At 39.7% G+C, this 20,477-nt stretch overlaps 1 protein-coding gene across 1 annotated transcript in view; it reads right to left on the bottom strand.

The window, feature by feature from the left end:
• Positions 1-278: 278 nt before the first annotated feature.
• Positions 279-20,477, bottom strand: part of C7 (complement C7) — a 23,483-nt gene continuing 3,284 nt past the window's right edge. The window contains exons 6-18 of the mRNA XM_031061149.1: positions 18,649-18,787; positions 17,871-17,993; positions 16,478-16,721; positions 15,632-15,745; positions 15,058-15,224; positions 13,792-14,020; positions 13,049-13,220; positions 12,595-12,682; positions 11,245-11,377; positions 10,481-10,672; positions 8,167-8,263; positions 3,014-3,198; positions 279-1,084 (exon numbers count right to left, since the gene is read on the bottom strand). Of these exons, the coding sequence (XP_030917009.1) occupies positions 897-1,084; positions 3,014-3,198; positions 8,167-8,263; positions 10,481-10,672; positions 11,245-11,377; positions 12,595-12,682; positions 13,049-13,220; positions 13,792-14,020; positions 15,058-15,224; positions 15,632-15,745; positions 16,478-16,721; positions 17,871-17,993; positions 18,649-18,787 (2,071 nt within the window). The 3' untranslated portion in view covers positions 279-896. The remainder of the gene's footprint in view (positions 1,085-3,013; positions 3,199-8,166; positions 8,264-10,480; positions 10,673-11,244; positions 11,378-12,594; positions 12,683-13,048; positions 13,221-13,791; positions 14,021-15,057; positions 15,225-15,631; positions 15,746-16,477; positions 16,722-17,870; positions 17,994-18,648; positions 18,788-20,477) is intronic.

The raw sequence follows: 20,477 nt of genomic DNA, 5'->3' as shown, positions 1-20,477 counted from the left end.
TTGGAGATTATCCAGTGGTATCTCCAAGGGGACTGCAGGCAGAACATCTTCATTGCTGTAAAGATGTGTTTTCTCTAATAGTTGCCTTTGAGAAAGGTTTGGTAAGGCAGAAGGCCTCTTTGTGCAACTGTCTGTAAAGAAACCAGCCTTGGCACAAACATAAATGCATGTGACAAATATAACTGAGTTACCTGCGCTTACAGGTGTAGCTCATTACAATAATAATAATAATTATAATGACAATGTAAAATGGTGATTTTTCATCAAGTGGTTCTGTGCATAAGAAGCTTCAAGCATAGATGTATTCTCATTAATTTAATATGGCTTTACTATTAATGCATATTGTTTCTCTGTTTGAGTTAATCAGGTTCAAAAACACATTCAGTTCTGTGCAGACTGTTTGCTCAACTGAGTAGCGTATGGTGGAAAGAAGCTGCTTTATTAAAAGAGAAGGATCATACCACTTACTCTGTAAAGCTTAGTCTGTATGTTTTGCTAATCTAAATCTACTCATTGCAAGCATATGTTTGTGTGGCTTTAAGAAAAACATATTGACAGTGTCGGACATAGTAATCCATCACTAAAATAGATACTTTGGCAATCGCACTTCAGCAATACTTTTTAATTCTGATGGAAATAAAAAGTACATCTGGCAGTGGTAAGGCTAGTGCCTAAGCAAGAGCTCTGTTGTCAGCAGTTGTGGCAAGTGCATCTTGGTCTAACAAAGAGCCTCAAGCCTTGATTCAGAGCTGACCAGATGCAGAGTCTCATGAGCTGTGATGGATTTCACAGCAGAGCTTACATTTGGCAGAGCAAGGTTCAAAGTATGCCCTGACCAAGAGCTGACACATTTTGACATATCCTCCAGCAATAAGCAAAATAAAGTGTAACATATCTTATTTACTCTGCGTGTCACAGGGCCTTATGCTGACAAGGGTGACAGTCTCCCCCCGGCATCTGAGCAGCCCAACCTCGCACTCGGTCATGGTCCGATGGGCAGCAGAGCCGCTCACTTCAGCACAGACCTGGGCACCTCCCTCCTCACACAGCCCATCTTCATCACAAACACAGGTGTTGGATGGCACTAAGCAAAAGCACAGAGGAAAAACACTCAGGATAGCAACCAAGTCACCAAAAAAACCCCCAGACTAAAACGTTTCTAGGAAATCTGTAAGACTGAAAGCAATTTTCTGGAGGGTGGTCAGCTTTCACAAGAAAGACATGGACCTGTTGGAGCAGGATCAGAGGAAACCACAAAAATTATCAGAGGGCTGGACCACCTCTCCTGCACAGACTGGCTGAGAGAGTTGCCATTGTTCAGCCTGGAGAAGAGAGGGCTTTGGGGAGACCTTATAGCACCTTCCAGCACCTAAAGGGGGCTTGTAAGTAAGATAGGGACAGACATTTTAATAGGGACTGCAATGCTAGGGCAAGGGATAATGGGTTTAATCTAAAGGAGACCATATTCAAACTAGATACGAAGAAGAAATTTTTTAGGATGAAGGTGGTGAAACACAGGATCAATGTGGCCAGAGAGATGGTTAAAGCCCAGCCCTGGAAACATTCAAGACCATGTTGGACAGGGCTCTAAGCAACCTGGTCCAGTTGAAGATAACCTGGGTGATTGCAAGGGGGTTGGACTAGAGGATCTTTACTGGTCCCTTCCAGCCCAAAGCTTCCTGTCATTCTTTCCTTAACCTAATTCCCTAATTCTTTCAGTAACATTAGCTGATATTCAGGCTCAGTGAAAAACCTAGAAGTGGAAACAAATTGTGCACTGCTGGGGCTTCCTCTGCTTGGAGAGGCTGATCATGCTTATGGGAAAAACTTACTCAAGCTGTCTCAGATGCTGCACTCAAAGCCTTCTCTGATGTTACTTCTTGAACTGGTCCATGTATCTACTACTCTAGAGCTCAGGTAACTTGTAAGATGAGAGATCTGTCTTTGGACACTAACAAATAGATCGTGCAAACCCTTACAACTGGTATCTATATTTTCATACAGACAGTTTCATGAAGATCAAAGGATCTACTCCTATAAATAAATGTGTGCAGCTATATCAGTGACATTCAGGTAAGAAGATTTCACCTGATATTTATTTTTCATAAATGTGCCTTTTTTTTGGTGTTGTATGCAATTTTTTGCCTTTGCTGAAGCTACAGACAGTTTTGACTTTGTTGTTGTTATTATTTTTGTCTGTTCAACCCTGCTAGACAAAACAGATTAACTCCTATCTAGTAATCCTTTTTCTTTTCAAATTATGACAATAACCATGCCTCTAGCTTGGGCACTTCTAAAACCCTAATTTATTAGTTCATCTTTCCATTCCTGGCAACCTTCATTAAATGCAATGTAGCGTAGAACACTCAGGGAAAATAAATCAGGGATTTGAAAACTTCCACTGCAGACTGATTACAAAAAACAGGAACTATTTCCTCTGAGGGAAGAGACCTCACCTTTAATCATCATATGAGAAACTGGGGATAGACAGTGAACAAACTGTACAAACCTACAACTGGCTTTCCCAGCTAGCATACAATAAGACTTTTAATTCCTAACCACAGGATCCTGCTGGGGAGACAGCTTGCCAAATTTCAGGAGAGGATTAGGTACTCCTGTGGGCAGTAAGAGTTCCTGCAATTGCTGTTTTAAGGAATCTGAACAGGTAGATCCAGTGAAAAAGAGTACAGCAGGGGCTTTACCCAGAGGACAAAGTGGACCAAAAGGATGATTCACTTAACAGGGACTAGGAATAAGCTTTTCCTGTACATAGTACATTTTTTTACAATATCCTGTAGGGTTCTCTTTCTCTGGTGGAGATGCCTGCCATGTTTGGATACCAAAGACTTGGCTAATGATTTGAGCCAGCTTAGCAGTGCCTGGTGCTTCTGGGAGGGACTGCAGATGCCATACCAGGACAGACCAACTGCCCAACTACTAATGTGTAAGTAGGGATAAAGATATCCTTTTGGGCATATGAACAATTTTGCTTACAGTTTTTAAGTTCTCTTACCATTACATTTTTCCCATGAACGGCATGATCCACATGGTATTTCAGCTGCCTGAGGTACTTTGCAGTTTTCTGCATTAGTCAGAGAGTATTTTCTACCCATGCACTCCAAGGCATGCATCTTGCAAACAGTTAAAGGTGTGTTTCTCTTGGTTCTTTGATCAGTAGCGCAAGTGTCCAGAGAAGGACTGGAAAAAAAAGCAGGAATTGCACTATTTAAATGTGGTTTATCTCAGTAACTTAAAAACAGCTGAGAGACTGGAAAACATTCAGAGTCTAGTTACAACTTCTCTGTTCACGTAAGTATCTCCTAAGAGGCGGCAAAGAACTCAAGACATAGGCATACAGACAGTCCAGACTTTTTCCTTTTCTACAGCATGCTCAGCAGAGTCAAGATTTGCCCCATCTCAAGGACAGGGATATTACCATCTTTTTGCCATTGACCTCAGCAGCAGAGAGAGAGAGAGACTTTACTTAAAAGTATTTCAGATTTCAATTATTCTCTAATTTATGACACATGCATGAACATAAGTACACATACAGAAAGCATTTCTTATACATATATGACATATACAAACATGCACATACAATATTTTGTAAGTATTTCTTAATTTTTAGGTGTTCAAATATACTTTAAGATTTTTATTCTGCTGTCTTTTAAAATGCTCAGCATTTACTAAATAATACCTTATAATCGACCATTAGAAACCAAAGATATTTCTGGAAATATACATACATCTCCACTGAAATTTTAAGAAAAAAAATTACCCAAAAATTGATTATTTCTTGAAATGAGGTAGAGCTTTAACACCCACATAAATGAGCTTTTAAAAGTGGTAATAATAATTCTTGGGCAACCTTAAATGGTGTTTGCTTTGGGGACAGTTCCAGGAAGTTGCCACCATTTGTGTTTCATGTTCCAAGTGTAGGAGGAGAGTAAAAAACCCTTCCATTACTTCAATTCCAAGAAGCTGTCATTATTTGTGTTTCATGTTCCAAGTGTAGGAGGGGAGGAAAAAAACCCCTTTCCATTACTTCTGAGTTTTAATCTTGAACTCCTAGCTTCTTCACTTGTTCTCAATGCAATCAGCAGTATTTGTGCGGAATGAACAAAAGAGTGACTATCTGGAGCAGAGCATGCCTGTGCTCTCCTGCATGCACTTTACAGCCATGGGGAAGGGACTTCACAGGGTACCAGAGAGCAGAGATAGGCTCCCAGGGGATGGAGAGCTTTGAAATTCCAACCCAAAGCCTAATTTTCAGCACAGCTCCTCATTTTAAGCTCACAAACACTTCCATTGAAACCTTTGGTATCTAATAGGCCAGTTCTGAACATCAACCTCAGCTAAACAGGTGCCTGGTGGGGAGAAGAGGCTGATGACGTACAGGCAAATGGCCCTAATGAGCTCCATGAGGCTTACTGAGGGGAAGGGGAATGCCTGTAGGAGGAGGGAAGAGAAAAGTCCCGTAAGAATGCCAGAACTCAAACCTTACTCACTTAATGGTCAGGCATTAAGGTAACTTTTCTTTTTCTTTTCCTCTTTTTTTTTTTTTTGCTTTTTTTCCCCCTGAATTAGGAAGTGGGTTTTGATCTATAAGTAAGGCACTAAGGAAAACAGCCTTCTCCAAGCTTTGGGAATCGTTCTTAAAAAGATGACTTTGAAGCCTTGTAGAAAAGCTGGCTTTACAAAAATTTTAAAATATCTGTAGCATAGTGCCTCTTTAAGGTATTTAAAATATAGCATGGAGTTCATTAGCTGAGCCTGAAAAATTTGGTGCATCTACCTGTGACCAAATATTTTTATGAACTGTATTATATCTTCCACTTAGGTTAGCATCCTCAAACACAGGTTGAGGTCCCTTAACTGCTGTGCTGGGTCAAAATGACAGCTACTAAATCTCTAGTAAAGTTTGTTGCATGAATTTTCCTTAACCTTCTTTTGTTAATAGAAAGAATGAGGTTAACCCCCTTATTCTGAGGCACAAGAGAACAGCCCAGGGATATATAGCAGGAGCACCTGATAAAGGAAACAGGTGCACTTGCATGCATTGTACTGTTTGGTCATCTGGCTGCACAGTCTCTAAGATAGTGGGACCCTGATGTTTTTTGTGAGAGTTATCTTTACAGACAGAAGTAAAGTAAAAATCCCTGTTTATATTTCTTCTTAAAGAACAAAGTGAGTTCCAGGGGAAGCAATTGTATTTAATCTGTAATTAAATTTTTTATTATTTTTAAAATTGTTCAGATGTCTTCTTTACTTGCCTAAGTGATAAATCTCAGTATCTGAGTCTTAAGGTCAAAATATTGCAGAGAAGACAGCTTAATTTACCTAAAAATATTGAGATCCGACATCTGCACTAATCTGTCTGCTTTGCACCACTTCAGAAACACCCAAAAGAGGAAATGGAGCTGATTTAACCAGCTGCCAAAGTTTGAACCAAGGAGTTCAGGAACCATGCTGCCAAACTCTCACTAGAGTTCGATGCCTCATACTGTCTTGAGAGTGATTTACATATTTGCTACAGCTGGGTCAGCAGAAGAAAGACAGTGGAAATCAACATATTAAGATGCATAAGGAAAAGGATGGAGAATCTTCACTCATAAGAGAAATTAATAATTTGCATTCATTGCTGAGCAAGGATATTTCCCAAGGCTGAGAATATCACATCATTGCAATAAAATTTTTTTAGAGGCAAGGAATAATCCTTGTGTAAAGTGAATGTGAGAAATTCAATACTTTTTACCTGAAAAAATAAGGTTAAGGATAAGAACAATATTTTACTAAAGCACATATTGTGAGAAATTAAATAATATCTGTTAAGTCCATAATTACCTTCACTACCTTTCACCTGCAATAAGAGGTAGGAAACTTTTAGTGAAAAATTCATCATGCCGGGAATGATTTTAGTTTCCTGGAATTCCATTTGAGATGAGAAGTTTTAATGTAACACAGTCCAAGAACTCTCAGGAGAGACATAGATGTTTTGCAAACAAATTTGAAGAAAAAAAGAGGGGACAGTACTTCAAAATTATCAAATCTCATGTTTCACTGTGCAGATAGGTCTCAGCTACAGGAGGCTGAGGTTCTGCCTGTATTAACACACCATGGTCTGGCTCCTTCCATGTGTTAGGGACAATTTACACAGAGTAGCTGGTGTCCCTCTTTGCCCCAGAAGATGGGGACTACATCAGAACTGGAATGGTCTCTCATCCTGGTCACTCCTGAGCTGTGCCTGGGAATTATACAGGAACTGGCTCTTGTCAAAGGTCTACCAAGAATTTCTATACCAATTTAGCTGCTCTGGTGCCTAGGGATCATTCCCTTGCTCTCACTGATGAGGACAGATGTAGCCTAAGGCACCCCACCAAGAGGGACAAATTACCAGCCTGTTCTCGGGTTTTTGTGCTGTTATGGGCAGTCTCTGTAGCTAGTCTCTTGGAAAGTGAAAGGATGGAGTAGAGGTCTGAAACCATGGTGTTCCTGAATTACCACATGAACTCTTCTTGCTCCAAAGACTCTTCAGAGAAGAGGCTACTGCCTAAAGTCACTGCCAAAACAAAGCAAGTTAATTCTGCTCTCTGAGGAAAGGTTGGACCAAGATCTGCTTACATGCTTTACTCCTATGGCCTTATAACAGGCTGGAAGATTAGTCTGCTTTGACAGCTGATGGTTTATCCCTCTATCATCAGATGCATTATTTCAAGACAGTGAAAAGATGGCATGAGGTAACAAAAATGACTGTTATCTATATTCTTACAATTTTAAACATAATTATAAAAAATAGAAACAGGCAAGTAGTAGATTAATTACAAATGAAGCTTCAATGCGTAGCTAAATGTAATTCATTTAAACTGCAAAGGTTACTGTGACTCTGCCCAGGGCCTTCCCTAGCTCTGACTCCCCTGTATTCTGTGTAACTGACCTCAACACATACATAAACCAGAAAGAGAGTTGCTGATCCTTTTAAATAACTGTTGACGGAAAAGAGCAGGACCAGATTACTTGAAGCATTTAGGTGTTTAAGCACAGGAATAGCATTAGATTGCAGAGTTATTACAAACCTGGCACTTACCTTTGCACACAGGTCAATGGCCTCTGACCCTAGGGAACTACCCAGCGGATCTGCATTTGAACTAAGCTCACCAATTTTAATTTTCAGATGTTCAGAGTGCTAATCTTGTCTTAAAATCAGAATCATCATGGAGAGCACTCTTGGTCTGTGTGCCTGATGGGAAGTACCCATGCTCCACTGAAAGTTCTACCTTGAAATCACTCGAAACATCTTCACAGTTTCTTCCTCTTATTACACATGGGTAAGACATATTTGGTCTGTTATCCTGAAGCTTCCAAACTACTCAACTCAGTCACATACATATGGCCAGATTTCATATCTAGAGCCCACACCCACTTTATAGGAGTGACTTGATAGGAGACATCATCCGGTCTATGCAAACCGCCCAGATGCTGGAGTGCTGAACTCATTGGGACATTTGTTCATCAGCGCCATTTGGTCTCAGGTGTCTTCTTGTTATTCCTCCATTTTTGTTCTTTTCCTTTTGTGTCTCTCAAAGAATTGAGAGACTTACTCATTCCCTTACATTATTTCTTCTGCATTGCTTATTGCAGAATATAGGCTTAGATTAAACAGGAAACAGCAAACTAATTTGTAAGTTATGAAGTCAGGAAAAGTGACATGAGTGGTCTGTGAAAACTGCTGTGTAAATGTGAGATGAATTAGATTACTGTGCCTTTCATAACCCCCTAGTCTCTCAGCAGTGAAAAGAAATATGCTTTATTTCACTAGCTTATTGCTTTAATGGTTTGTGTCCCAAGGGCCTCTATTGTGACTTTTCCTCAATCCTCTAAATCTTGAAAATATAATTTTATCTTTTTTCATCTGCTTCACAGATTAAGCAAAATTATGCATTCATTTTCTCTCATCCAACCAAATTTTAGCACTGCTAAAACCCACTGACAGTTCTGACAAGGCAGGTAAGTGATGAAGAGGACATTGATTGAGGTGTAGAGCAAACCAAGTATGTATCTTCCTCATGTAAGTAAGGTTTGCTCCTCTGTCATAGACTGAAAACTTAAGAAATGTAATTGGTCTTGAATGAAGTGAGAATCTAATTGCCAAACTGAGCCTGAACTTACCCACACTCATAGGGCATTTTGCACACACATTGTGACTGATATACTTTCTCCCATGGCTGACATTTAGGCTCTGTCACTTCTGTTTTCACACTGGGCACTGAAGTAGAAGAACACACAGATATTAAGGGTCAGAAAAACAAGATCTACTCTGAAATTATCAGTTGAGTTTAAAAGGCACTGAATTATATAGTCATGACATAAAGTCACATCCTACATGGTCATTAAAAGTATCTAGTACAGGGAAGTAATCAACAATATTAAAAAGATATGATACACTTTGCAAAGTTACTGTTCAGTAATTTATCCATGGGTCGCCAGCCAGATGGAAAGAGATAGGTACTATACTAAAACATTCATTTCATTTCTGCAGCAGTTATTTGTTTCTGCTAAATTTAGCACTGCTGCATCATAGCTGGGAACAGTTTTGTCATTGGGTTTCAGAATTATTGACTTCACTGTTGTCACTAGAAAAGCTAAGGATCCAAAACCCCATGTGAACCCAAATACCTTTATACACTGATGGTAATGAAAATTACAAGTTCCATCATCAGTCCTCAGTTTTGTATCAACTTTTGAAATAAAAATAATAGAAATTATTGGGGAATTGTCATGATCGCAGGTGTACTATTCTTTAAGTAGAGAGTTGTACTCCAAATTTTGCAAAACATTTCTTTATAAGTTTCTGTAGCATGTTAACAGCTAGATTTTGCTAAATCCATGTGGACACAATTTCCAAGGAGGTTTTATCCTGATTTTTTTTCAGATTGCATGCCTGCTAACATGAAAATTCAGTACTACAGATTGCCTTTCCTAAAAAAATAGCTCCCTTACAGATTGACTTGCTAAGCAAAACAGAAAAATTATCAGCAAAGAAGAAAAAAAAAAAAAGAAAAGAAAAAGTAAGAATTTCAGTGCATTATGATATAGATAGCAAGCATAACCCTGTCTTCCTGCAGAGGGGAAATTTTCACCAAAAATCACTGCATTTTCTTTATCCCCTGCGTAGTTGGTTGCATAGTGACTAAGCACTCCCATCCAAACATATGTATGCCATTGTGTCTGTGAATACTTATCTTCATAATTTTTACCCTTCTTATTTCATACTTCTTGAGTTTTTAACTGTTATTAATCCAATTGTTGTTCTTTATTTTTTTTATCTTTTATGCTAATACAATGCTTCCATACAGCCAAGCACAAGCTGTTTTACTTTCTGAAGCATTTGAAACTCTCCAATTATTGCTGGAATTTGAGAACATGATATTAGCAAAAAAACAAAAACCGAATGAAAATCAGTCACTGAAGCTAAGCCTAACTAACTGGTAACAGCACTGCTGCTCTGGCAGTTTAGCAGCAGCAAGCCATTTATGGACAGCTATGCCATTCCTTCAGAAATCACTACACTTCTGTTGATGTGTTTATGACAGCAGATGACTTACACCAGCAGTCTCACAGGACTGCTGCCTTTTGAAGTCTAAGCCTGACTGTCACCTTCCTTTTTCTGCAGCTGAGGCAATGTCAGCAGCATTGGCTGATAAGGAGAGGACAGAAAAAAATGTAGGAGATGTGCCTAGTCTCCTGGAGCAGTGCCTGTTGTCCCCAGTCAAGGGTCTCCCGAGGTGAATATGTGGGACCTCAGGTGAGGATGTGGTATGCTTGAAGCACACGCTGCTTGGGTGCCTCTGTGACACTGATCAGCATCACAACAGTGCTCAAGAGAAATTTTTGTCTGTCTTCCATGACTGGAAAAGATGACTTAGAGCTGCTTGAAGCTATAGCCTATTTCCCTTTCTGCCACTACCTGCCCATATCAAACTAGAGCTTAAACAGCATGAACTTAAAGCAGCATTTTCCCACTGCTTCCAGTTCCTTCATATCAGCTGTCTGGCTGCCAGATCAGCAAAAGCAGTCACCCAACCCTGTCATCCTCTTTCACAAGAGGCTCTGATGCACTGAACAGCTTCCAGATAGAAAAACTCTAAGGTGTAGTTCATATGGTGGTAGTGTTATACAATGTGTGAAAAGTGAAACATATTTGGGACAGCATAAATCCCAGGCAATCTCTTAAAATAGTTAGTGACAACACTCGATAGCAATAGGGAGTGGGAAGCAAAAAGCCTTAATGAAACTTCAATGAAATGCCTTCAGGTATCTTGTTTGAACAGACCACACCCCCGGGCTTTCTGTGCTTCTTGCTGGTAATGTAAGTATGGCTTCTCTATCACTATCTCAGCAATAGCTCTTTATATATCTAAACTGCATAAAGCTTAGCTGGAAAGAAACTCCTGCATTGTATTTGAGGACTGCAGTGGCTTACCTGGTCTCTTGCACTGGATAGTCTTCACATCAGGACACCACTTGAGGCTGGGCTCACACAAAATGGACTGTGCCCCTTCCAAGTGCATGCCATGTGGACAAGACAGAGTTATTCTCTCACCAATCTCGTACACAGGTTTCCATGGCTCTCCTTGCAAACCCCCCTCCAGCTCAGGCAGGAGACAAGCGGTTTCTGTGGATGGAGGCATTTGAGACAGCCACAGTAAATCAGGGGATTGCATAAAGCAGTCATGTATTTTATTTTCTCCAAAATTCTATAAAAAATTGAATGGTGAGTTTAACTGACTTTCCTGTAGAAATGTATCAGTCAGGATATTAACTCATCGCACCAGTCAAACATGCAGAACTAGGGACACACAGACAGTATATTCTCCTACTGCCTGCAGGTGCAGCCCTAGCTTTATGAGGGCTTCCCTCTCCTTAGGACCCATGTTTCTGTTGACAGTTCCCACTAGGCAACAGCTTTCTAGTAGAGGGATATCACACATAAGGGACCCTGGAAAAACATGTCCTGGCACACACAGAGATAGCCTTAAAACTAGATTTTGTGAGTGTGTTTCTGATCCAGCATTACAATATCCAGATTCACACTAGAAGTCAGTTTAGACCTGATTGCATCTAGGGAACTGGGAAATACAGGTGTGTCTTTTCCCCATATTGTAGACGGAAAGCAGATGCTCTGAGATGTTCCATTGGAATTCAGAAATGGAGCTGTAGTTCAAAAGAAGAATCAGTTAGACATACCCTGGCAATATCTCTCTCCAACTTGCCACTGTAAATTACTGCGACACTTAGCAACAGGATCACCAACAAGAGAATATCCATGTTTGCATGCATAAACAATATTTTTCCCAACTGGGTATGAGTTTTCAGCATTCTGAAAGAAAATAAACAGGCAAAATTTTGGATATAAAATACAAGAACTACCAGCAGCACTCTTTGATTCTGGAATGCAGCAGCTGAGGACAGTGAGAAGTAGTATTGCTACTCTACAACACAGTGATGAAAGAGTCTGGAATATCGGGGGCAATACTGGCTATCAAGTCACTAAATGTGATCAAAGGGGGTATAGAACAGTGTTCTCCTGATGGTGTATAAACAAACTGCAAATATGGCTGTTATGAAACGTTAGCAGGGCAGGATAAGCTCTTGAACAGCCTTGGCCTGGGCGGAGATCATAGTGATTGCACTGGTTTTGCCAATTTTTAGGATGGCATGTTATCAGCTTTCTAAAGGTTAACATGGACTTGAAGACAAAGGTTTTTTCTCATTTTATATTACACTGTCTTCTAAGGAGAGATCTTATGAAAAATTGAGACTACTCCATGAATTGCAGGTTTACCTTTAGTTTGTGAAACAAAAATATCAATGTAGGAGACAACTATTGGTTACAAAAAAAAAACACTAGCAAAAGAAAGAGGGCAAGATTGTGGATCTTGCTGTAGGTTGCAGTTGTGCAAAGACAACTAATGAATTTTGAACTAATCCTTTTATGTATTTATTGAGCAAAGAGACTTATGACAGCATGATAACATGTAGAAGGCATAATCCATTCTTCCAAGGGAGGAATTAGTTCCCCCCTGTCAAAATAGGCCTAAGCAATGGTGAGCCAAGTACCTTGCCAGGTCTTCATTTCACCAGAAAAAGCAGAATAGTGAGTTACAGAGGGAAGATTCCTAAAATCTGTTTATGATTTTGTTATGGACTTCCTGAATGACTGAGCATTTTTCTCTCTAGTTTGTTGTAATTTTGTGTGTAATCTATGTGGCTCAGTAAATTTTTAATACATATATGGAATAAAGGACAAATAGATGACTTTTCTGTGTAGGTACCATGATCCAGAGAAGCAAAGATCTTGCTCTGGTTTTGAGGGTGGGGCTTTTTTGGTCTTATCTAACTTTTAGTTTGAATAGTTTTGGATACTGTCATGTAAACGCCAGACAGTGAAAAATGCTGCAAGAGTGGCTATTGACTTGGTCAGATACTAAGCTTGCCAAGAGAAATACAAACTTGCAAGTGAACATCTATATTAACTGTAGAAAAGACATTGCAGGTAGGGATAGAATAGATAACAGAGCAATAGAAATAACTCACTTGAACAAATCCATTTTCTAAGAGAGGAGGAGGTGAACAAAATTCTGTAGGATTTATGGATAAATCAAAACAGTGTGGTTCAATCAAGCTGTGAAGCAAACAAAAGTACAGTTTAGTTTGAATTTAGTTTTCTTTCCTTTCAAAATGCTACACTCCTCAGTGAAGCCCATTTTCAAGACTATTATGTGTACATTTATATCATGATTATATTGAAATCAGGCCCTGCCAGGCTATCCAAGAGAGTGGTAAATAGAATGCTGTCAAGTTTACTGGCTCTTACCCCATTTTCTAGCCTTATCTTCTATGACATTCACAGCTTCTGAATTTCATTTTCTTTCAACTTAAATATTAAAGCTCAGTACATGATCTCCTTGAATTCAATAGTTTATGCACCCCTCTGAAACAAATTTTTAAATCTTTCAGCAGTTATCTCCAACCATTTTTTATAACTCACCGAAGATGCTGCAACTCTTCATCTTCACACGCTTTGCTTTCATGCTGCTCTCCCAGGCAGGCCTTCCCACCACCACGTGGGGAGGGGTTGTCGCAGGTTCTACTCCTTGATTTCCTTCCCCCTGAACAAGGACTCCAGGAAGACCAGCAGCTCCAGTGTCCATCAACAACGCCTGTGGAATGTTTGGTATAATGTGACAGCTACTCTCTTTAAACCACTCTCTCTTTAAAGCATTCCCTCTGAGAGGTTTTAAAGGCACAGGCTGCTCAAAGCTAGTGATGGCTCTAACTGCGCCCTTACAGAAAATTCCAGATTGTAAAAATCTAATCTTCCATCTTTACCCAGCTTTGACATAGGTATTATTCTGCAGAGGCTACGTATTATCAGTGTCTGAGAGAACATAAAAATAGCTACCAGCTACTACTAAGTATAAAATTTAAAAGGAAATTTTTTTTAAGTCATTGATAATTAATGTAGGATATGTACTTATAGGTGGTTGCATTGAGCAGTTAGTATTGTCCACTGTATTTAACACTAATAACAAAACCAGTTCTTTGCTAAGGACTGTTTAGACATGCTAAACAAAGACTCAGGCTTGGCACAACCCTCCCCATGCTGTTTGTTTGCAATGATGTCTCACCCCAGCAGCCACTGCATGGGTGTGCAGTGTGACAGACAGACTCTGGAAGCAGGAGAGCACATTTTGCCACTTCTAAATTCTCACAGGTTTAAAGAGTGCTGACCTGGCTGATCTTGCACGAGGGTTCCCAGCTCACAAGCCACTCCAAAGGTGTAAGGCTTGCAGTAACACACACACTGTGTTCCTTCCACGGCTGCCTCACCACCATTCTGGCAAGGTTGACATTTGCAGGGATCATTTTCAGCCATATATTCTTCAATGGCTTGTTTTAAGTAGTGCTTTTTGACTGAGGAGCAGGGCACTTCCTTTACCAGCTCATATAGTGGTGTTAGCTGCACACAGTAGGAAAACATGCACAGTAGGAAAACAATACAAACATGTATTACTATACTACAGTAATAGTTATTACTGTAATATAAGAGTTTATAAGCACATTTCATCACGCAAAACCATTTGTGACATATGCTTTTGCACATGGGAGTTAGCACATTAGATGCTCTAATTTGCCAATTAGCAAAAGTCTTATGTTAGTATTTAATATTAGCCTTTTTATGAAAAGCCAGTCCTGCTTAAAAGCATCCTTTAAAGCTACTGGTATACCAGTCATGTTTAGACATATTTGAGCTATGAGAATGCAGGTGAGATAAAGTATAACACAGATCACCAATGAACTTGAATCCTTGAATTGTCAACCAGATGTTCCCAGCATAAAAAAATAAAGACATTTAAAGAGCCACTATGGCATTTCATTGGACAGTGATCAAAGGAAACAGAAATTGAAACTATTTTGCCTTTAAATTGATTACTTTATGATATTATATGCTTTTACATTTAGCTAAAAACTTCCCAACAGAAATATTTGGAGTTTATACCATTCTTGAGTATGTGGGCGATTCCCAAAAGGGACATAGACAAGGTAGCAGTGAATAGGGCCATGCCCAGCTCTGAAGTGTCTGACTTGGAGAATCTCCAGTTATGCTAAACTTCTGGATTCAAAGTGAAGGAGAAGTAAAAGGGATATGCAGAAATTGGCAAGTGAAGTGGAAGCCACACAGACATGCCCATGTGCACTTTGGGAAAGGGGCTATCTCGAATTGGGTCTTTCTCCAATGCTAACATGACCCTCTATTCCTAACCAGAGCTCCACTTAAGTCACTGAAGGCTGGTATTGACCTGTCAATGGACCTAGATTTGTGATGCACCTGCTCATATTAGCTTCACAATATTTTCTTCCTGAGCACTTTCCTTTTTTACAGTGATCTGAAAACAAAATGAGTGTAGATCATGGCATGATTAATCACAAGCTTACTAATTTCTCCCCTTGAGGTTATCCCATCTACTCACCTCTGCTTCAGGAAAACAGCCTTACCTTTTTTTTAATTACTCTGGGATAGTCTGTCACTGATGCAGCCCACAAAGTGTACATCCGATTGTTCCCAGCAGGATTATCCAAGTCTAGATAACTAAGGCCAGCAACAGCACCTGGGCTTCCTCCTTCTATGTAAGGGTCTCCTTTAATTTTATTGCCAGTGCTTCCTGCAGATTCAGGATGGGAAATAGATAAAATGTAGGCGTTGCTATGCTTACAAATGGAAATAGAAACAATGCACACAAAAACTCTGCTAGCAAGTAATGAAAGGACTCACTGGTGCAATTCAACCACCTGTGCCTACACTGATCATATATAGGTGGTATCTGTTTTTCCAGGTGTCTTGGCAGCTCTAACTTCGGGTGCTCAGAAAAGTGCTATTTTCTGGGAAAGCATTAGCAATAACTGACAAGTGCTAGAGAGCCTTTTAAACCAGACACTTGATGTCTGGGTTTAGCATATCAGGACAGAATTCATCAAAGTTATCAACACCTGCTCCTCATTTTGATAGCAATTTAGGATGAGAAGAGAGATGGATACATGACAACTGTGTGAGTCACCACTGAACATTTACCTGAAGAAGTCCGTAGGAGTTCATCCAGTTTGGTGCATTCCGTCTTCTTCTTTTTCACAATGAGTGCATTCCAGCCTGATGAGGTACACTTGTACAAGTCTGTTATGCTGACACCTGCAGATAATCCATCCATTAACAACACTGTACACAGAAAGTGTGTTGGATTCATTTCTGAGTTTTCCACTGGCTAGAGAGGTCATGATCTCTCCTCATGAGAGATCATAAAGCTTATGATCCATAAGCTTTAGAAATGTGTGGATCTTCCCACTAACACAAATGCTAGTTAGTTACCTCCTAGTTTACTACACTTAAACTAAGAGGAAACTAACTAGCATTTGTGTGCTGTGGGAAGGTCCATACATTGCTAAAGCTTATGAATGAATGCTCAGAGGTGCGAGGTGTATCTGGGAATAGTTTACAGTATCATTTATTTTCTCACCTCAGCTCCAACTGATTACCATTATAGGTGCCATTTTGGTGTTTGCTCTGTAATTTTTTCTGCTCTACACAGTTTTACTCAACCTTGATCTCCATGTAACCTTTAAACTTTAACATTCTTTGAGATTTATATTCAAGTTCAGCCTGAGGAGGTCCTAAACTGACTATAATTTTTTATACATATACCCAGAGCACTGCAGGTCACAAACATGGATCTAGAATTAAATGCTGTGATTTGAGCACATTTTTCAGTCTTTCTTTTGACAATGAAGAGAATGTAGGAACTTTCTGTAGAATGAAGTAGAAGTCTGTTACTTGATTTTAGACATTAGCTGGAAAAACATACATATAAATTTTTATTCTTGATTATTGACTTTGCTTTCTGCAACAAACACTCTAGTACTCTACCTTCTGCTTTCATTTTGTCAGTATCCATATAAAAAATAACTTTGTAGTGTCCTCCTAGAGACCCAGAGTGTAAGAAGTGTGTCCCAAAATGTTCAATAAGTCTTCGGTAGATGCTGTACTCATAGATGACTGGAAGGTTGAACAGTTCCTTCCAGAAAGGCTCCGCAAGAGTGAGAAAGTCTGGGCGGTTGTTAATAAACTGAGCAACTTCCACACTGTTCTCAATAACCATCAGCTGCTTACTCTGGGGGAAGGAAAAGCCATCAGTCATGCTCCATGTGACTATCAGAGTGGCTCCTAATAGCCAGATGGCACACACATTCTATTGGCAACTAACCAACAGCTTTATAGAGCTGTTAGATATGTCTAAGCAACACAGTAAATGCAAAAAGAACACCCTGAAGTCCTGAAATATGGTTGCACCTTTATTTATAATTGCTGCAACATCTTTCTTTTCCTCCTGTGTACTAAGAACAAGTGAGATCTCACTGTTCAAAGATAATGGTGGCTTCCAGAAGGCTTTCAGAAGCCTGGCAGAAGAAGGTTAACAAGCTTTGTCTGAAAGCACACCACAGGCGGTACAGTTGTTCTTTGCGCCCTGTTTTGACTAGGTAAGGCTTTTGTTGTAAGGGGCTCTAGCCATTTCGAGGATGCTGCTTAATTATAAAATCCAATATGCCTGTACAATACTGTTCACTTTAGACTCTCAAAGTTGCTTTTGAACTTGGTTATGCTGAGTCTCAAAATATGTCATTGTTAGTGTCTGCTTGGGGGCCCTAAAATGCATACATTTGTTACTTGATTTTATTTTCTCTAAGAAAGAGGTTGTACTTCATAACGGAAAATTACTCTCAAATTATTTATCTAATGCTTCTTTTAAAATAAGTTAAAGGCATAAGCACTGTGACCTTCTGGCTGTTAAAGACATCAGATTTCTCTCTTAATGGAATTCTACTAATGGAAAATGCATTATAAAATAAGTTAATTTTAACCACAGAAGTATTTCAATCTTTTGGCTCCACTATACTGACCAAGATGGAGCAGAAAAAAAGAGGACAATAAACCACTTGAAAAAAACAAAAAGATAACTCAATTATGAGAAGAAGCCAATGATTTCTTCCTTAAATAGGGAGAAAAACAGATAGTAAATAAATAAATAAATTACTACTAAATAGGTGATAGGGAGGAAGTAGAAACAGCAGCCAACTCCTCTGGATTGATAAGCAAACTAGTGATCTCTTTTTAAAGGTTTTATGGGATATTTACTGTAATGCACTTTGTGACAAAAATGTTTTTATAAAACAAGCATTTTCTTCTCACTACAAAAATACATGCATAAAAGAATGAAAATATTTATGCAAAGTACTAACCTACAGTGACAAGTTATACATACCTTTTGCTGATTTTTATTCTCTGTCTGCTTGTATTTGTTTGAATTTTCATACTTCTCTACTTGTTTCATATAAGACCAGGTGCTGTTGAAAAACTCATAACTAAAATCATTTTGAACTTTAACCTAGAAGGTGAAAGATAGACATCTCTATGAAGAACTTCATGTAGGATTTAAAAACTATAATGTATAGAGTAGAGCAAGACCTTTCTGATGCAAAATAAGCTGACGTGTTTTTCAGGCTGAATCCATTTTAGATTTCATCAAAAGTACTGCACACTATTGGAAAAGCATGGAAATGCATTCACATATATATATATAAAATATCAAGTATTTACGCTATGCAGTAAATATAGTATGGATTGTTTGGCATGCTTCTGATAAATGTGAGGCAAACCAAATCACTGAGACGGACTTCAAACAAAACATTTCTGGAAGATCTACACAAAGCATGTCAAAGCCCTGTATTTCACCTCCATAAAGCATTTCTTAGGGTGATTCAGGTCACTGCTTATGCTAAGGAGATTAGCTTTACATTCAGTCTAACTGTGAGAGATTTAGAAATCACATCTAAGAAATTAATCTCTTTTTTTTCCTTTTATTTTAGCAAGCTATACACCAATTTATATTTCAAAATAATAAGCAACTGCAGAGAGCATACAGGTGTCAGTGAGCTGTGTTTAGGGAAGTGTACCTGCCAAAGGCCCCTGCAAGATTTGCATCATTCTCCCAGTTTTAATCCTGACTGTAAAATACAAAGCTATTCTTAATGGAAACATACCTGAAAATTATAAGCGAGAACACTTTCACTCAGCCTGTAGTATTCTCTCCTATCGCCACTGAAGACCTTTCTGCATTGCCCTCCAAAGCTTTTTGTATGAATGACTCTTCCCTTAGTCTCACCAGTAATAATATCAAAGCTACAAGAAGAAAAAATATGTCATTAAGACAGAGACAAAAATTACAGAGCCATTATAACTGAGTGCTGTATCTGCAAGTCATGATCACAGGCTGATTAACCATGGGGTTATCACCTGATAGACTTTTATACATGCAGAACTGCAATATGCACAGCATGTTATAGCATTGAAGGGAAATGTTGGTCTTGATTTGTCAGCAAAAATTAACGTGTCTGTCATGGTTTGACACTGGCACAATGCCAGTGCCCCATGAAAATATACTTCCCTGGTGTTTGCTGTGAGATGTGACCAGGAAATAAGCAAAGCAGGCCTCTACCTTAGAAAAAAAAGTTTATTAACTAAACTACAAAAGGAAAAAAACCACACACACACACACACGCACACACACACCTGGAAAATGAAAACTCCACAAAAAGCATTCCTCCTCCCCCCACCACATTTCCAATACATCTTCCAAATTTCAACTCTCCATCCATCACCCTGTAAATACTCAATTTCAGTCCATCAAGAGGAGAGGAGTCCTTCTTGGGGCCATGGTGACCTCTTCCTTGCATGCCCAGTGCTCTCACCACTGGACATGGAACAGAGCTGCTTCGAGGGTTGTCCTTTTAAGGGTGCTTTGACCAGTTCCAAAAAAAAGCACAGTTTTCTCTCATCTCGGGACCTCTTGTCCCCCCCATACTTGTCTACCCCCTGGGGCCGGGGGGTCTCCAAAACTGAACCCTCTCAGTTCTGAGCCATCGCCTCCCCCCTGCATGCAGCCTCTGTGTCGCGAGGAAGCATGGTTCTGTCCATGGCTGTACCAAAAAGAGTCCAGCAACCAGCTACTCCATCATCTCTTTCCGGCCTCTTCTTTACTCTCCCAGCCTCACTCACTGCTCCAACTGTCATTCACTTGCTCATTTCTTCTTTATCATCCACTCCATCTCCCCTCCAGGAAAGGTCCAAATGCTCTGTGAGGTCGCCTCCTGGTGCCCCCACCACCCTTCCATCTTGAGGGGTCAGGCCTACCTCTGCCGGGCCACAGGCTTTCCCTCCCCGGCCCAGCTCAAAGCCGGGCAGGGGAGGCCTTGCCTCTTTGCTGGCCGGAAATCAAAGAGAGAGCCCAAGGGAGTGCTCTGCTTCTAACCCCTGTGTTCTCAGAGGCGCATCCACCCTCAGTGGCCAAGCCTGGTGTCAATTTAAAATCTGGACACCTATTGGCCTCTGGTCACTCCATTCCCAGAAAACCTGCTTCCTGTAAACCCACGACAATGTCATTATCTCTATAGATTAAGACATTTATACCTATCTCAACTGATTTTAAGTTTTATTTTTCAAACAATTACTGCAACACAGGAACAGCAGGGCATCCATTCCAAAAGGGGGCTGGAGAGGGGGAGGGTTATTATATCTGAGGTGTAGCATAGCAAGTAATAAATCAACACCAAAGAAACTTAAAACAATTATTTCGACAGGTTGCAGTTTAGATGTAGAAACAGAAATCCATTTGAATCTAGAGTGCTTAATTCAACAGCAATGAACAAAAAGAATAAACATTGCTGGCTCATTTTTTCCATGCTGAAGATCGTGTGTCACTAGATGAAATTTGATTTAATATCTTAGTAGCTGTCCTTCAATGGCAGGAATGAAACACTAAAACCTTTATTCAGTGCTTCAGGTCAAAGGACCTGTACATTCTGCACTGAAC

This window comes from Geospiza fortis, unplaced genomic scaffold (assembly GCF_000277835.1).
Source record: "Geospiza fortis unplaced genomic scaffold, GeoFor_1.0 scaffold163, whole genome shotgun sequence".
Lineage (NCBI taxonomy): Eukaryota > Metazoa > Chordata > Aves > Passeriformes > Thraupidae > Geospiza > Geospiza fortis.
This window is presented reverse-complemented; position numbering and strand designations above follow the sequence as displayed.